The sequence below is a fragment of the Cryptomeria japonica genome, chromosome 5 (genome assembly GCF_030272615.1).
Source record: "Cryptomeria japonica chromosome 5, Sugi_1.0, whole genome shotgun sequence".
NCBI classification, from domain to species: Eukaryota; Viridiplantae; Streptophyta; class Pinopsida; order Cupressales; family Cupressaceae; genus Cryptomeria; species Cryptomeria japonica.
Genome location: NC_081409.1, coordinates 364,415,265 through 364,433,975, shown reverse-complemented (window position 1 = coordinate 364,433,975; position 18,711 = coordinate 364,415,265). Strand labels below are relative to the sequence as shown.

The 18,711-nt window shown below is 35.8% G+C and overlaps 1 protein-coding gene across 1 annotated transcript; it reads left to right on the top strand.

Moving 5' to 3' along the window:
* The first annotated feature begins 9,480 nt into the window (after window positions 1-9,480).
* LOC131034726 (calcium uniporter protein 4, mitochondrial) lies at window positions 9,481-10,931 on the top strand. The gene is made up of 2 exons (XM_057966300.2): window positions 9,481-10,126; window positions 10,251-10,931. Exons 1-2 carry the CDS (start codon window positions 9,608-9,610, stop codon window positions 10,686-10,688), a joined length of 957 nt encoding a protein of 318 aa, XP_057822283.2. The 5' UTR covers window positions 9,481-9,607; the 3' UTR covers window positions 10,689-10,931.
* Window positions 10,932-18,711: the final 7,780 nt, after the last annotated feature.

Below are 18,711 nucleotides of genomic sequence, written 5' to 3'. Positions count from 1 at the left end.
TACTACTGCGAAGTAGCGATGAAGACTGACACGACGTGTAATACGCTTTCGCAATTTCGCGACTTCACGAGTCAATGCCATATGTTGACCCATGAGAGAACGATTGCGATTAACACACCGTGTTAGGTGATTTCACACTTTCGCGCATGACCTGTTAAACGCATTCTCTATTATCGCAAAGCAGTGATTGCGACTAACACGGTGTGTGTGCACTTTCGGAATTTCGCTACTTCACGGGTCAATAACATCTGTTGACCTGCAAGACGATGATGGGGACTAACGAGTCGTGTTGTCCTCATTCGCAGTTTCGCGCATGACCTTTTAAATGCACTCTCTACTACATCGATATGATGATTGCGACTAACACAATGTGTCGGATGCTTTCACAATTTTGCGACTTCACGGGTCAATACCATATGTTGCCTCGCGAGACGACATTATCGACTAACATGACATGTTAGGTGCTCTCGGACTTTCACACGTGACCTTTTAAACACATTCTCTACCACTGCGAAAACGACAATTGCGACTAACACGGTGTGTCAGGTGCTTTCGCAATTTTGCGACTTCATGGGTCTATATCATCTGTTGACCCGCGAGACGACGATATCGAATAACACGACATGTTAGGTGCTTTCGGAGTTTTGTGCCTGACCTATTAAACACATTATCTATGACCACAAAACAACAATTGCAACTAACACGGGTTGTTATGCGCTTTCGCAATTTCGTGACTTCACTAGTCAAACCATCTATTCACCCGCTAGATGACGATTGCGACTAACACACAGTATTAAGCGCTTTCACAATTTCGCGTGAACAAACACATCTGGTTGCGACTTTTGACGTTTCACTACTTCGCAGATTAAGCCCAATCTGTTAACCCGCAAAACAACAATTATAACTAATGCGATCTATTTTTCGTGACTTCTAACCCCAACGCGACTTCTAACCCAATCTCAGTCATCCAATAAAAAATCTATGGTTACTAACACACTTGTTCACCATTGTGACTAACACGCAGTTTTAAGCACTTTCGCAGTTTCGCGTGAATAGACACAGCCGGTTACAACTTTCGTCGTTTCGCTACTTCGCGGATTAAGCCCAACATGTTAACCTGTGAAACGACGATTATAACTAATGTGACCTGTTTTCGTGGCTTCTAACCCCAACGCGACTAATCAAAAATCTAACGCGACTTCTAACCCTAGCGTAAACTATCCAATCAAAAATCTATGGTTCAAAAGGTGGGACTAACATCATGTGTTAGTCGTGCTATAAGTTTTTTTGGAGCCAAAATAGACGCATCTCGCGATGTGTCTAACCCTAACACGACCTATGTGTATATAGCCGTAATATATCAAGCGACCTGTGTGTGTATAGCTCCTAGCCGACGTGTCTAACCCTAACGCGACCTTTATGTGTATAGCCACATTATATCAACTGACCTGTGTGTGTATAGCTCCAAGTTGTATTATATCAAGCAATATAAACTAATTGTAATAGCTTCAAACTAAAAATGCAAACTGTAGTGATTTTAAACACAAAATCCAAACCATATCATGCAAATGATAAACTAACCTCAATGCAACTTTTCCCGCATTAGGTACATCAAATCACGCCATGTTAATCTTTTCTCTGACGAACATACCAATTTTTGGAGCCCGCGCCCTCTTTTTCCTGCCAGGATGTCGTCTAAACGCGATTTCTTCATTCACTTGCTTTTAATGTGCATGTTATGCACAATAAACCGTCGGTAACCATGAAGCCAGCCACGGCTGTCCTTCGGCATGTCCACGTAATTTCGTGTGGGCCTCGAGGAGTGAAATCAGCAACTCGAAGAACTCCACAGGAACTCCACGTCATATATCGTGGGTCTAGGCGCTGTGACAAGTTGGCCGAAGCTATTCTGGCTCCAAAATAGACCTTTCGTACAACGTGTTAGCGACAAGTTAGTCAATCGTAGCCGTTAATTGCAAAATCAACGGTGTAAAACGCGCGACTAACACGCGTGTTAGTCAATCTGTACTGCCGTTTTGGAGCCAGAATAGACGCGTCCTGACAAGTTGACATGATATGCATGTCTCAGACATGTATGTCGATGCATGTTGTTGGTACGACATATCCATTTTGAAACCAGAAATGACACGTCCATCACCTATTGATCCCTCTCCCCTAACAACGACCTCTATCATTCTCACATAAATCCCAGATCATCCTCTACCACTTGCAGTAGATTTCCATGGCCAATATCTGCAGAGCTTTAAGAAAAGCAATACGATCCCTGCTCTCTTGAAAACCCCCAAATACTCTCCACGACATAATACCCTGTATTCACCATTTTGAGGATTCGACCTTGCCTCTGCACAACTGCTTTCTGCAGAAGCACATTCCATACTTCCTTCACCATCCCCAAATAGCTCAAAACAAGTGTTTCCCATCACTATTCCTCGATCTTACAAGGCTACGTTTCCTCTGATCAATTCACGCCCATTCTTCCCCTGCATCAAAATGCCCCTTATCTACAGAAGACGCGGCAGGAACACAGAGTTGTGTACATTTAGAGACTGCAAAAGGAAAGCTGCGAAGATGCCTCCATTTCGTACAAACAATTGCTATTACTGTGCACAAATTGTGCACAGAAACGCCCACCAAGGCAGAGAAATCATAATTCGCTGGAGAAATCAAGGGACATTATAATAATAATAACAGGGCAGACGGTATATATTTCTTTTGAAGGATGCATTTATTCTGGTTTCAAAATGACAGTATGGATTGACTAACATGTATGTTAGTCTTGCATTTTATACCGTTGATTTTGCAATTAACGGTTACAATTGACTAACCTATCACTAATATGTTGTACGAAAGATCTATTTTAGAACCTGAATAACTTCGGCCCCTCTTGAACGGGTACCCATTTGGTTTTGTCGGTTTACTTTTCGGGTACAGTAGCCAGAGCTGTGGAAAATGTTCTGCTTTTGAATTCGGGAAATTGCAACGGGATAAAAGAATTGAAGATTTTAGATCAATAATAAGATCTCCATATACACCCCTCTTCTCTCTCACACGCATGTTCTATTACACACATAGGATTCAACGTGAAAGGACGGTGCGTACAGGCTATACGCAGTCTCTACCAGTGTTGAGGTACTTAATTTGACAAGCTGCAGACATAGATAGAGGAAGACCAATACCCGTCAGTCTGGACAACCGCTTTGCACTGTAGATCGACATTCTGGCAATGGACGGAGATCTCACATCATCTGTACACATAATTCCGCAAATATATTCGAAAACAGCAACTAAAATCTTGAAACAAGAACTCTGTGTTCACAAAAATTTGAACTTCTTCAGGTCTCAAACGCTCATTTGACATAGTAAATTGGGCAAAAACTGAAAAAAATCCAACATTTGACAGAATTAAATGAGTACAAAATAAATTGTTCTGTAGTGATCCTATTTTGTAGACAATTTTGAATCTTTGGAGTGAAGTCATAATTGTTCCAGCTTCCCTGTGCTTAGCATTTATCTATATCCAAGGCTTAAATCCGTAGAAAGATTTTCATAAATGCAATCTATAATGAATTTTACATGCTCCTCTTAAACTATATTCATAATTTGTACCATAAAGGCACTTTCTTTTACATAATGCCCCTTTATAACATTGTTCAAAGACGTAATTGCTGAATCGACCTTCTTTGAGACCCATACTCTCATGCTGTGAATTTAAAAAAAAAATCAGCATTACCAGAACAGTATGGGCAATTCAACCAAGCATTAGAACTAACATTTAATAAATCATGTATCTCCTATTCTTGTCCTAATTGAAGACCTCTATTTGATCAATCTAACAGAAGGGGAAGCATCTCAACAAACCGTGATGTGGCAACAAGCTTAGAAAGGGGTCTATTTTAGTAGATTTATATATCTAATGTAAATAAAATGTAATATTAAATTAAAACTAAGTCATATAGATAACCTATTAATTACTATTTTAAATTTTAATATAAAAAAAAATTAAATTGTCCTGAGTTTTATATAATTTTATCCCTCATATTGAAAAGTGAATGTGTAGGATATTTGTTTTTATTATGATTTCATTGATGTCACTCATGTTGTCTATCCATTTTAATGGATGAAAATGAATAGACCCTTCAACGTAAAAAAAAAACTTTTGGCATATGTTAAAAAATCAACAATAAAGAACAATCATCTCCATCTCCATCAACAATATACTTGTATCCCTCATATTGAAAAGAATGTGTAGGATATTTGTTTCTATTATGATTTCATTGATGTCACTCGTGTTGTCTATCCATTTTAATGGATGAAAATGAATAGACCCTTCAACGTAAAAAAAAAATTATTGTGTCATATGTTGAAAAATCAACAATAATGAACAACCATCTCCATCTCCATCTTTATATCCATCTTGATCTCTATTTCTCTATCTCTCTCTCCTTACCTCTTCCCACATCCTTATCTCTCCTTTCTCTATATTTCCCACTACATTTACCTCTCTATATCTCCATCCTTGTATCCTTTATCTGTGTATCTCACACATACCTACTTATTTATCTCTCCCTATCTTTATCTCTATAGGGCTCTCTTTCACTCACACAGACTTCCTATTTCTCCTTCCCTATCTCTATCTCTCTATTTCCCCTCTCTCTCTTGACTTGTCCATTACTTGTATATCTTTATCTTGCTATATCTCTGTGTATCCCTCTCTCATTGTCTCCTTTTTATCTCCATTTCTCCTTCTCTCTTCCTCTCACCTTCCATCTCTCCCTCTTTATATATTTATCCATCTCGTATTCATTCTAACTCATTATTTATATCCCTCTTTCTCTTATTGTTCTATCTATATAATTCTCTCTATATAGCACTTCTTGTCTCTCTCACACACCCACTCTATCTTTCTCAAGTTATATCTCTCTTTATCTCTTCTTTCTATCCTTATATCTCCTTCTCCCTCTCCTGTCCCTGTCACCCCCTTTTTATATCTCTCTTACTTGTCTTCATCACCTTCTTCCTATCTCACTCTTGTCTCTTCTATCTCTATCTTCCTATTTCTCTCCCCCTTCTCTATTATATCACATTATCTTTACCTCTCTCTTATTCACTCCATCTCTCCTACTCTATATCTCCATCTCTTAATTTCTCTCTACTTATCCCTCTCCCACTCTTTCTCTCTCTATCTATTTCTATCCATATTGCTCTACCTCTATCTCCTTATATCTCTCTACTTGTCTACCCAAATCTCTCTCTCTCTCTCTCTCTCTCTCTCTCTCTCTCTCTCTCTCTCTCTCTCTCTCTCTCTCTCTCTCTCTCTCTCTCTCTCTCTCTCTCTCTATATATATATATATATATATATACTTCCTTGTTCCTCTCTTTATCTCTTTCTATCTATCTCTTTATCTACACAATCTCCCCTAATTTCTCTCTCTCTTTCCCTAGCCCTCTCTATCTTTCTATATCACCCTTTGTCTATATCTCTCCCTTTCCCTCTCTCCTTCTCTCTCTATATAAATTGATCTATCACTCCCTCTCTCTCCCTCATCTCTCTCCCTCTCCCCCTCTTCTCTCTCTTTCCTCTACCTCTCCCTCTCTCTTCAACCCTCTCTCTCTATATATCTCTCCCCATCTCTCCCTCCCACATTCCCTTTGTAACCCCCTATATATCTTTTTACCTCTACCTCTCTCCCTTTCTCTTCTTGTATTTGTCTATCTCTCCCTCATTCTCTCTCCTACTCTTTATCTCCATTATTTATCTGTCCCTCTCTCCACTCCATATCTATCTGTTAATCTATCTATCTCTATTTATCTCTATCTTTCTTTCCCCATCTCTATATATCTTTATATCCATGTCTCTATATCACTCCATCTTATATATATTCCTCTTTATCTCTCCCTCCTTATCTATATATTTAATTTTTTTAGGTCTATTTATCTCTCCTCTCTCTTTTTATCTCTCCATCTGCTTCTCTTTGTATCCATCTCCTCTATCTCCATCTCCATCAACATCTGTATATCTATCTTTCTCTCTATCACGTTTAGAAGGATGCATAGTTGATTTCAAGTTGTCACTTCTCCATTGAGACTTTTGTTGCACAAACAACATCATTTGCTAAATGACCTACCACTTCACCTCATATACTATACAAATGTTCGCAATTAATTGAATTAAAAAAATGTAATTGACCTTCCAAATATTTTCGGCGTACACATTGCACACCAAGGTGCAATTGCTAGTTCTATAGTACCCTTTATGTTGCATGGATTTTAATATGAAACAAAATAAAAATAAATGCAGATATAGATACAAATAAAGATATACATATATAGAGGAAGTATTTTTAATATATAATGATTTTTTTTGGGATCTTTTGGTGCATTTTAAGGATATCACACTTTGGAGACTAGGGGAAGATCACCAATAGCCCTTATAGTTCCAATAACCATTCATTCCTTGTGCACCCAACAACCAATTACTAACTTTAAAGAAACCTCAAAAATATAACTAAAAGCCCATTAATAAATTTCACATGTACCAATAACCGCCCACTTTTTAGTTTTTTTGGATCATAATTGACCCATTTGTGCACGTTTTTGAACAACTATTGGGGCATTTGTGCATAAATATTAGCAATTTAAAGGGCATGGTTAATCAATATGTACATCTTTCATGGTGGTTGAGGTTAATAATGGATGTGTGAATGGATAGCAGTTGTTGTTCTAAAGTCTTTTTGAATTCATTTCCATGTTGGAATTGGTAATTTCCTCAAATCCAGAAGCTGTTTATCATAATCATGGATTGTGGAAATCTAATAGAATTGATGTCAAATGATCTACATACATAATGTTTTTTGGACTTTGTTGATAATGTGGACTTAAGATAACACTAATCATTTATTTTCTTGCAATCCTATTCTATCTTTTGTAGTTTATTTATATAACCTTTTAGTTTAGGGAGATTGGTAAATATATGTTTCAACTTGAAACTAGAAATGCAAAACGGGCTGCATGAACACTTACTTATATTGCATTGTTGTGACCCAACAAAAGAGACCTTGGGAGGTCCGAAATATCTTAGTTTCTACCTCTTTTAGGAGAGATTGAGTGAAAACATGTAGTTTGTATAATGTGTGAAAAGGCTCATCAACATTCTTATACATCATCCTACAAATATAAAGTTCCGACTCAAAAGAAATCTATGGTGAACCTATTATCCATAAGTCAAACATGAGATGACTTCATAAATAAATATCACAACATTATCTTAACATAACTATAAAATTAAATTAAAAAATATACAAATGAATTTGACGACATTAGATTTTTACAATCCATAATACTGTTGATTCCTCATCCTTGCATTAAATCAACATTTATAGATAAGCCCTTCCCCAGAAAATCTTTTGTATTCCCCTTCCTTCAATCTATTCATCCTTGACTTTGGTAAACTAATTATGACCAACTCAAATATTTCAACAAATTGAATGCTATTCTCCGAGTCCACGCATGGATAACTGTGCGACCTAATTTCTTTGGTCGTCTTCCACTTTTATTTTTCTTCCTCTTCGCCTTCTATTTCTGCAACTTCACGTGAATGCTTATTAAGCGTAGATGTGACTGAACGTATGAAAGGCAACCTACCTAATGTGAAAGACCTATTAAACATAGCCGTTGGGATGAGGAAACAAAGTGATTTTGATGGGGGCATATCCAGTCGGAAGTGGGTATGAGAGAAATTAATGTTTTAGTGGGTATACAGATGTTTCAAATCTATTCTCAGCGAGTATAGAATCAATGGTGTACAAGGGTTCAACAAAAATGGCTCTGCAACTCATCACATTGAATTTGTTCATTGACTCTGCCGCACCTACCATTCTTTCTGCTGGGTAGACCAACCGTTTAGGGAGAGTGGGAATAAGTTGAAAGTAGGAAACAAACAAAGTGTGAGTCATAGGGCTTTGCAATCTGCTCTTTCATTGTGTTAATACTTGTTATTTGTTATTGAGACAATATTTATTTAATATTTTAGATATAGATTTGATTGTACTTATTAATTATGTTGATGGTAATTTTTTAATGAGAGATTAAGTTTATTTTGATCATTAAGTGTTAAAAGAAAGGAGGCAAGACTATCAAAATGATCTTACCTATTTTTCATTATCAATCTTATTTATCATGAAAACTTGTACATGTAGAAAGATATATTATCGAAATATATCAAGTTGGTCTTAGTTCCCACAGCCATGTTCCATGTTCTGAAGCAAAATTGCTAATTAGCCAAAGCAGTTTTGTTCATATTCTGTCTTTTCCATTTACTTCAATTAAATGATGTAGGATATCGATATGCACATCTCATCAATAATAACCTCAAATTTATAGGAACTTCATATACACATTTCTCTCTCTCACACACACACATGTTCTATCTCTCTTTTTATATTTCCCCCTCTATGTTGCATGAATTTTAATAATGACAAATCAAAGAAAAATAAAATAATATATAAAGACAGAAATAAACATAAAGAAATGAAATATTTTTAATATAAAATATCTTTATTTGATTTTTTTTTTGCATCTTAAGAATATCACACTTAAAAGACTACACTTTAAATATTAAAATAATATATAAAGTTAATGTGATCTTTTTCTCACTCATTACCCTTCTTGTATTCACCTCTCTATGTTGCATAGATTTTAATAACAAACTATATATATACTTTCATTTTTATTTGAAGGATGTCACATTTAATAGAGTAAACTTAAAATATTAAATAATATATAAAGCTAGTGTGAGTTTATGAAGATCAATATTTGTTACTTTTTAGAAACTTTGGTTGCACACACATCATTTACTTAATGCATCCGCAATTTACCATCTCTCCCACTTTTCTCTCTTTCCTCCCCTCTTTCCTTTATCTCCCACTCTATATTCTTCTCGCTATACTGCATTGATGTCAATAATGACAAATCTGAAAAATAAAATAAAATAATATATAAATGGGAAGAGACACACAAGAGGGAGTGTTTTTTATAAGTAATTTCTTTTTATTTAATTATTTTTGTTTATTTCAAAGAATATCATATTAAGAAACTAAATCTCAAATATTAAATAATATATAAAATTAGTGCGACTTAAATCAAAATCCATTTTCATTACTTGTTTATCAATTGACTTCATATATTATTGTTGTTATGTGGGACCCTCAACCCTTGTCCACACCCTAACCTCACTAATAGTTTGAAGTTTTGGTTGTGACAGCTGGACTGTATTAACAATTACATAATATATTAAAATAAGTTTAAAAAGAAATCTTGCACGCCTCCTTGAGAAACGAGAAAACTCATCACAGACCAAAAATGTGACACCTAATTTCTTTTGCTTAGACAATTCCCCTTAAAGAAACTTGCTCAGCCATTTACTTTGTACTTACCTTAGCGTGTACAGCTCAGCTCACTCACATAATGTACATTCTTCGTTGCCTCCCTTGTCATTCTCAATCTTTACACGGGACGGTGGCACTAACAGCGACCTCTATCATTCTCACATAAATCCCAGATCATCCTCTACCTGCTACAGTCGATTTCCATGGCCAATATCTGCAGATCTTTAAGGAAAGCAGTACGATCCCTGCTCTCTGGAAAACCCCCAAATACTCTCCACGCCATAATACCCTGTATTCACCATTACCAGGATTCGACCTTGCCTCTGCAGAAGCACGTTCCATACTTCCTTCACCATCGCCAAATAGCTCAAATCACTTGTTTCCCATCACAGCCTCATCTCTATTCCTTGATCTTACAAGGCTATGTTTCCTCTGATCAATTCATCCCGAATCCCCTGCATCAAAATGCCCATTCTTCCCCTGCATCAAAATGCCCCTTATCTACAGAAGACGCGGCAGGAACACAGAGTTGTGTACATTTAGAGACTGCAAAAAGAAAGCTGCGAGGCATCTCAGACGCCTGCATTTCGTACAAAAAATTGCTATTACTGTGCACAAATTGTGCACAGAACGCCCACCAAGGCAGAGAAATCATACATTCGCTGGAGCAATCAGGGGACATTATAATAACAGGCCAGAGGGTGTATATTCATCCTAAACAGGTACCCATTTCGTTGAAACTTTCAATCCATTTCAGTAAAAATTTCAATTTCTGCCATTACTGAATGTCTGTGAATCTTCTAAATAGTGACTGACTGATTTTGTGGGTTTATTTTTCGGGTACAGGTAGCCAGAGCTGTGGAAAATGTTCTGGTTCTGAATTCGGGATATTGCAACTGGGTAAACGAATTGAAAATTTTAGAAGAGGAAAAGAAAGCAATTGACATGGAATCGGAAAAGCAAGTAGGCAGTGAAATGTATTTTGGGTTGGGATTGTTCATCCTGCAATCGGGTGTTTTGTTCTGGTTAACATACTGGGAGCTTTCATGGGATGTTATGGAACCTGCGTGTTTCTGTGCTGGATCATGTTATCTCTGTGCAAGATATGTATTCTCCTTCATTACAAAAAGGGATCTGAGCTTCGAGAGTTTTCACGCGGTTCGCTTCAAATCTAAACAGAGAAAGCTCATGAAAATCAGAAATTTTGACGCGGAAAGATACGCAGAGCTTCAGAAGATTTGCAGGCCTGTGTTGAAAGTAGGGGAGTCTGATAAATCAAATTAATATTCTCTTTTTTCCTGTACAGACATTTTGGTTACAGATAAATTGTTCTGACCGTTTATGATGGGTACACGCGGAAAGCATTTATTGGTTTGCCCTTTGTATTTTCCAGGGGCTTGTAATTTATTAATTAATTGAAATTTAGAAATCAAAATGCTGGATAAGATAATTGTTCTGCCCAAAGAATTTAAGAAAGGGTGGAAGTATCTATCATTATTATTTGATAAATCGTCTTTGTGAAACTTATCTTTTTTAAAGTGGTTAAGATTATTTGTATGTGTGATTGTACATCTATCTATTAAAAATAGAGCTTAAGCCCCTTCCATAGGACCCCTCCTTTAGAGATATCAATTAGAACTAATTTATTTAGCTTAATGTTATTTTATTTTATTTTGAGGGCATTTCTTTTTTTTTATGTGGTCATTTTGAAAATATTATGTTTATAATTAATTCTCAAATTCAAGATAAAAAATAAGAGTTTTTGTTAACACACGCACACTATCACACTTCACTTTTTGCTACCATTGCATATCTTATGAATACAATAATTTAAGAGATTTTGATGAATATATAAAAATAAAACTAACATACTTATATATTAAAAAAATCAAAGTAAAATATGCCAAGAGATATCAAATTTGAAAATATTTAATATTCATAAATAATAGTAAAGAGTTGATTGTAATGAGATTGATGTGAAATGGTTCTATAAATTAACATTGATACTAATGCCAATTCATTCCCGACTCTAATCTTACATTTAATTCTAATTCTAAACCCAACCTCAACCCTAATTTAACATTAAATCTAACCCTAATTGACCCCTAATGCTAACCTTGTTTAAACCCTAATCTAACATTAATCTTGTTTCTTCGGATGCCACTGAGGATGGGTCGATGATTAAAAATGCTGGATTACAGGATGTTGTTGTCTCTTCTGCTGAAAAAGGTTTGTTGTCTCTTACCCCGCCAGCAGCTTCATAGGGTGTTGTTACTTCTCCTGCCTCATCTATTGATGGTAGCCATGTACCTGCGACGGTCGTAGCTCCCTCTCCTCTCGCTCCTTCCTCCAATCTAGATAGATCGGTGTTGGGCTTCTTGGATTGGTCTGCGACGATTGCTAGAGTTGAAGAGGGTTGGATTACTGTAAAGGGGAAAGATTCAAAGACGTCCAAGCCTTCCTTCGAAATGACTCTTCATTCCCACAAGGCTAGTTGTAAATCTTGAGGGCCCTCGTTGTGGGCTAGTTTTTCGAGCCTTGTCTTAGGATGGGTTACCTGTTGTCTTTCGAGGCAGTCTCTTTTTTTGGGTTGTGGCTCTCTCCTTTTGTTGAGAAGTCAAGTTCTATCCCTAGTTTGATTTTTATGGGTTACCTCTTGTCTTTTGAAGTAGTCCTTTTTTTTTTTTTTTTTAATGTTCTATCGTGTTGGGCTGTCAATGCTATATCTATTTTATATTCTGATGTAAAGGGTTGCAGGGGCCCTTCAAAACGTGTTTCCCCTTAATAAAAAACATTAACCCTAACTATAATTAATCTCTAACCTTCACCTATATAAACCCTAATCATAATTTTAAACTAACTCAAATATTTTTCTTATAACGGTTGACTGCGATGTGAGCAAGGATTTCCTCTCTTGAAAAGTGGAGAGATACCCACTCCAAGGTTTTGGGAGGCTAGGTCTTAATCATGTGAAATAGACTAGTGAAAACAGATGTGAGTGTAAATAAAGGGTTTGTTGGTATCAACACTTCTAACATTGGGATAACGATGCTCTTTCTTTTAAACACTAAAAAACTTCTCTCCTTTTTTTCTGGATCTATGACAATAATTGAAAACAACTATTGTATTCCAATAATCCTACACTATTTGTATATAGTGAAATTTGGAAGATTAAACTATTGCATAACCTTACAGATCCAACCAAACCCTAGTTCTACAATCAAGAATCCACCATACACCAATGAAGAACCTAAAACATGCAAATCACAACAAAATAGAAAGATTATACCATTCACATGCTTAGTATGGGGCAAATGCACAAAGATGAGTCCCACTTAGGGGGAAGTCTACGCGTTGGGAAACACATCGCTAGGAATGGGGCCCTGTTATGTTTCAGGGCCCTGAGACAAAAATAAAACGGGGCCCCGTTTCTTAAATGCATTTTTTGCGTTTTTTTTCTCCCCATTTTCATTTTTTCTGTCAAGTGTTGCAGTGTGAATAGGAAAACAAAAACGGGGCCCCATGTTTGATAGCAATTTTCCAGTTCTCATCGCCATCCTAGGTACGCCATTTTTCACCTTCTCAACATTTTATAGTTTTGTTTTCTTTTATATTTTATTTTCTCTATTATTTAAGGTTTTCTTTTATAAATTAGGGTTTACGATCAAATGTATTTTACACATTTCAAGCTAATGAAAACAAACTAAATTAGGGTTTAGGGTTATGAACAAGCTAGTGATAACAAACTAAATTGAACAAGCTAGTGATAACAAACTAAATTAGGGTTTACGGTTATGAACAAAATAAATAACAAACCTAAGCATGGGATAAGATGATTTAATATTCCTATAACCCCCATATTATGTCACTCTCCAAATGGGTATAGGCAGACTAACAATACTTGATAACCATGTTTAGGCATACCTTCTAGAGTAACAAAACTAAGTTATTTGCACTTCTTTTCATCAACCAAAGTGATAACTGGATTTGCAATAGTCAGAGTTTCCATCTTCATTATTATTCCATGAGCTAAGTACCTAGTTCCTTAGTTTTTTATGTTCTGTTAAAATAGGATTTTTTTATAATATGCTTTATATATATTTTGTGTTATAAATATAAAATCACTTTTTTTTTTGAAATAAAATAAGATAAAAACACAACTAATTCCAAACATATTAGCACTTTAGTCTTTTCCAAGACATTTCAAACTGAAACACTATGTGAGGTGAAACTTCTCTTCAAATTACAAAGGAAAACTTATTGAGAAACTAACCCTAGACACTATGTTATTAACAAAATACATATTTAGTAACACTAAACAATATTTTTGGGGGGTTTTGCAATAATGAAATAAGGAAATGGTTTTTATCCTATCATTTTGTCTTGTGTTTAAGCACAAGATTGGCAACAACTCATCTCACAAGTGATGTTATATAGATTTGTAGATTAAACAATTGAATTTAATTTCAGAAAGGAAAAAGATAACTATGAACTAAATTATATGTTTTTAACCCAATCTATGAAATCACAAACACATAAATCATAGACACAAAGATATAGATCAATAATTTCAATAGCATGAGTGTATCATTTACTATTATTAAGAAATTATGTGCTCCAAGAACTTATTTATTAGGTTACAAAAAGCCAATTTGCATAGTTTAGGATAATAAAACTTAATTTACATAATTTAACTATGCACACTTTTTTAGTATTGCAAATCAATCTATAATAGGAATACATTTACATAATTTTCCCTAAAGTTACAACATCAATTTTATCTTGTAGTCTTCAAATGCAAATTATGCACTCAAAACACATCATTTTAGTTTTTGTACCCATACTCTAATATTCTTTCTTCAAACTCTAGTGGATAGTTATCTTAATCTATCATTATCGTGTTGGCATTTGAATGAAGATTGCATTAATGATATGTTATGTTGTCATTGATATCAATTAACCGGTAATGATATTGTTGATATTGTTGTAATATTGTTACTGTAACCGGTAGGAAGAGTTTGTGGAGTGAACCGCAACCGGTGTAAACCTTATCTATTGATGTAACTGGTAAACCCTACCTATTGTTTTTGATAAACCCTAACCCATTAATTTTGGTGAATTGGTTATATTGGTTTATGATCCGATGATGGCGGTAATGATTATGACACGTATGATTATTGTATGAAGACAATTTCAAGAGATTTTGGCAAGTTGTTGTAATGGTTTTTGTCTAGGGAATGAGCAAATGTATTGCATCTAATGCAAAGCGCGCGATGGGTTACTAATTTTGATGAAGCAATGATCAAGGAGCGATCAAGGTTTTCTTGATTGATGTGCAGAGATCACAATGTAATCCAATGGTCATACTTGAACCACTTTGTTTGTAATCTCTATGAGAATTAGGATTTTGTTGTGTTACCGACCCGCTTGATTTGTTTATAAGGTTGATGAAGCTATTTAGTTTAATGAGTTGGCAAAGAGTTAGAAAAGATCAGTTGAGTGTGTGGTTGCCGAACCAGATGATGTATCCGTAGTTTGAGTAAAGGCAGATAGGAGCATGAAATGGATCTGATCAAGCAAGTGTAGTGCTATTCAGACATATTAGCAAACTCCTATTATTTTCTAACAATTACAATAGAATTGAATTCCCCTAACCTAGTAAGCTCTAACAAGCTTGGTGTTATTCAAATCCTCTAACAAGGTGATCCATTAGCTTGGATTTTCAAATCCCCTACCGAGGTTACTCCTTACAGGGTATTGCTTCTAACAGGGCATTGTAGTCAATCCCTTAACCGAGTGATTCCTAACAAGATCAGTTCTTAACAGGACTTTTTGTAAAAGCTTTAATAGGCTAGGCTCCTAATAGGGCAAACTTCAGAAGAGTTCAGATAGTTATCTTGTGAGTCCCATCTCACCATGGTTTTTACCTATTTGGGTTTCCACGTCAAAAAATATTTGTGTCAAGTGGTGAATGTTTTTGTGGTTATATTTTCATGGTTGATTTACTTAACTACTTAACTACTTTGATAAGTCATGATAACCGAAAGCATTGAGAAATGCAGAAGTTATTTACTGTTAATTTGTTGTAACAATCAACCGGTTTATCGTATGAGTTTTTATCTTGACATAAGTATTACATTCTTAGTTCTAAGTTTACTTTGAGAGATTGATTTTTGATATTGGTGAAGTTTGTATCAGTTTTTCTATCTACTGATTCACCCCCCCCCCTCTCAGTAGTTGACCGGATACTTATTCTTTCATCATACCATCAATTGGTATCAGAGCCTATCAGGTCCTCTAAGGTCTAAAGCCTAACAACTTGAGGTAAAGATCTTGCAGATCATGATGAAGAAAGAAGGTCTGAAGTTTAATAGAGAGAACTACAGGATATGGAGTGACAAAATGAAAATTTATATCAAGAGTTTGGGAAGCCAATATTGAGAACATGTCGACACTACGTATGTTGCACCTACTAGGATGTTGACTAATGATCAGAAGAAAGAGCAACATGAAAATCATCAAGTATTGGAGGCTATTATCAGTTTGTTGTCTGATGCAGAGTATGTAGATGTTCATGGTCTTGAAACTGCATATGAGGTATGGAAAAATCTTGAAGAGATTTATGGCGGTGATGAACATGTTAAGATTGCTAAAGAAGAGAGTCTAAGAGGAAAGTTTGATGACATGCGGATGGCTGAAGGTGAGAATATCTAGCAGTATGGTCAAAGGATAAAAGGGATAGTCAGTGAAATTAATAGTGCGAGAGGTAAAGTGGAAGATTCCACAGTGACCAGTAAGGTATTGAGAACCCTGCTACTGGTCTATGCTATCCAAGTTGCAGCTATTTAGGAGCTGAAGACCATTGACAAAACTAAGTTAACTCTTGACTCCATCATTTGCAAGCTTACTGCTTTTGAATTAAATGGTTATTATGGTACTGTACATAAATCTAAGGCTGCATTTAGAGCTTTTGTTTCTAACCCATATGTGAGGAAAAGTAGAGATACCAGTCACAGTTATGAATCCAGATCCAGCAGAGAAGCTGATGATGAAGACAATTTAGTTGAGCTTGAAGCATTGTTGGCCAAGCGATTGCCTAGAGGTACAGGTAAATATAGAGGTAAATTATCTTTAAAATGTTTTGCATGCAACAAGATTGGACGCATTGCTGCTAACTGTCCTAATGGTGATAATGAGCACAAATGAGAGAAATTCAAGAAGTACAAGGGTAAAGGCAAAATAGATGGTCTTATTCTTGTTGATGGTGGTATCACTGATGAGGAATCTGATGGTGATGCTAATAAAGACATTCTGTTTGTAACCAATAAAGAAGAGATGTTAGACCAAAAGGCATTAGTATCCAAGATGGATAACTATGATGATTGGATCATTGATAGTGGTTGTTCACATCACATGACTGGTGATCGGAGCAAATTTCTTTCTCTGAAGGAATTTGATGGCAGAGTTGTAAGATTTGGTAATGACTCACCCTGCATGGTTAAAGGTAAGGGAACTATTTCTCTTAATGGAAAGAGTAGTGCAGATGATGTCTATTGGGTTGAAGGTCTAAAGAACAATCTTTTGAGTGTGGCACAACTCAATGACAAAGGATACCCATTAGAGTTTAAAAATGGTATGTGCAAAATCTATGACAACAAAGGTGAAGTGATTGCAACCGGTAAGCAAACTAAAGGTAACTTGTTTCACCTTAATCCTAAAGTTAACAACTGTTTAATTGCAAAGATAGATGATAGTTGGCTCTAGCATAGGAGATTTTGTCATATAAACTTTGATAACATTGTTAAAGTGAGTAAGTCCAAGACAGTGAGAGGTTTGCCTCAGTTAGACAAACCGGTTAATGCTCTGTGTCAGTTGGGAAAGATGACATCCTCAACTTTCAAGAGAAAATCCTTTTCAGCGGAACATTTGTTAGGTTTGGTTCATACGGATCTTTGTGGACCAATAAGAACAAAAAGTATTCAAGGTGACAGATATTTTATGATCTTCACTAATGATTGCTCAAGGATGATGTGGGTCACATTGTTGAAGAATAAGACTGAAGCTTTTGGTAAGTTCAAGGCATTCAGGGATTTAGCTGAGAAGGAGAGCGGTAAGAAGATAAAGTGTCTAAGGACAGATCAGGGCGGTGAATTTACTTCTGAGGAATTCACTAGGTATTGTGAAGAAAATGGTATCAAACAACAACTTTTTGCACCAAGGACATGACAAAAGAATGGTATCGCAGAGAGGAACAACCGGTCAGTTGTTGAAGCTGCTAGGACGATGTTGATACAAGGAGGTGTAGCGAAAACTTTATGGAGAGAAGCTGTCAGCACAACTGTCTACACTATGAACCGGATTTTGGTAAAGAGAGGTAAGGACAAGACTCCTTATGAATACTGGTATGGTAGATCACCCGATGTTAGTTATTTCAAAATATTTGGAAGCAAATGTTTTATTAAGAGAGGTGATTATATTAGCAAATTTGAGGCTAAAAGTGATGAAAGTATATTTCTTAGTTATTCCACCAAGAGTAAGGCCTACAAGTGTTTTAACAATCGGACACAAAGAATTATTGAGAGTGCTGATGTTCGAGTGGATGAAAATATTGAAGTCTGAGAGGAAACTAGTTCAGAGAAAAAGGATGAAGATCCTTGCATTTTGTTTTTGGAATTAGAAACTGTGAAATCTGAAACCGGCAAAGAAAATATTGATGTACCAGTTCAACCGAAATAGATAAATTCAGAAGAAGATGATGATAATGAAGAAGTTGAACCTGAAGATAATGATCATGTTATTCCAAGATATGTAAGACTGAATCACAATCCTGAACAGATTAATGGGGATAAGGATGCTGGAGTACTAACCAGAAGAAGAATCAGAGAGAATTCTTGCATGATCTCCACTATTGAACCAAGAACTGCTAAGGAAGCATTTGGTGATGATCATTGGGTTAAAGCTATGGAGGAGGAATTAGATCAAATTGAGAAGAATGACACATGGACCCTAGTACCCCAACCAGTAAAAAAAATGTGATAGGTACTAAGTGGGTATTCAAGAACAAGTTGAATTAAGATGGTGTTGTAGTTCGCAACAAAGCTAGGTTGGTTTGCAAAGGTTATGCACAAGAGGAAGGAGAAGACTATGGTGAGACTTTTGCACCAGTGGCAAGACTAGAAGGTGTAAAAATTTTACTTGCATTTGTAGTACACAAGAAATTCAAGGTATACGAGATGGATGTTAAGTCAACATTTTTGAATGGGATATTAGAAGAAGAAGTATGCATTGAGCAGCTAGATGGTTATGC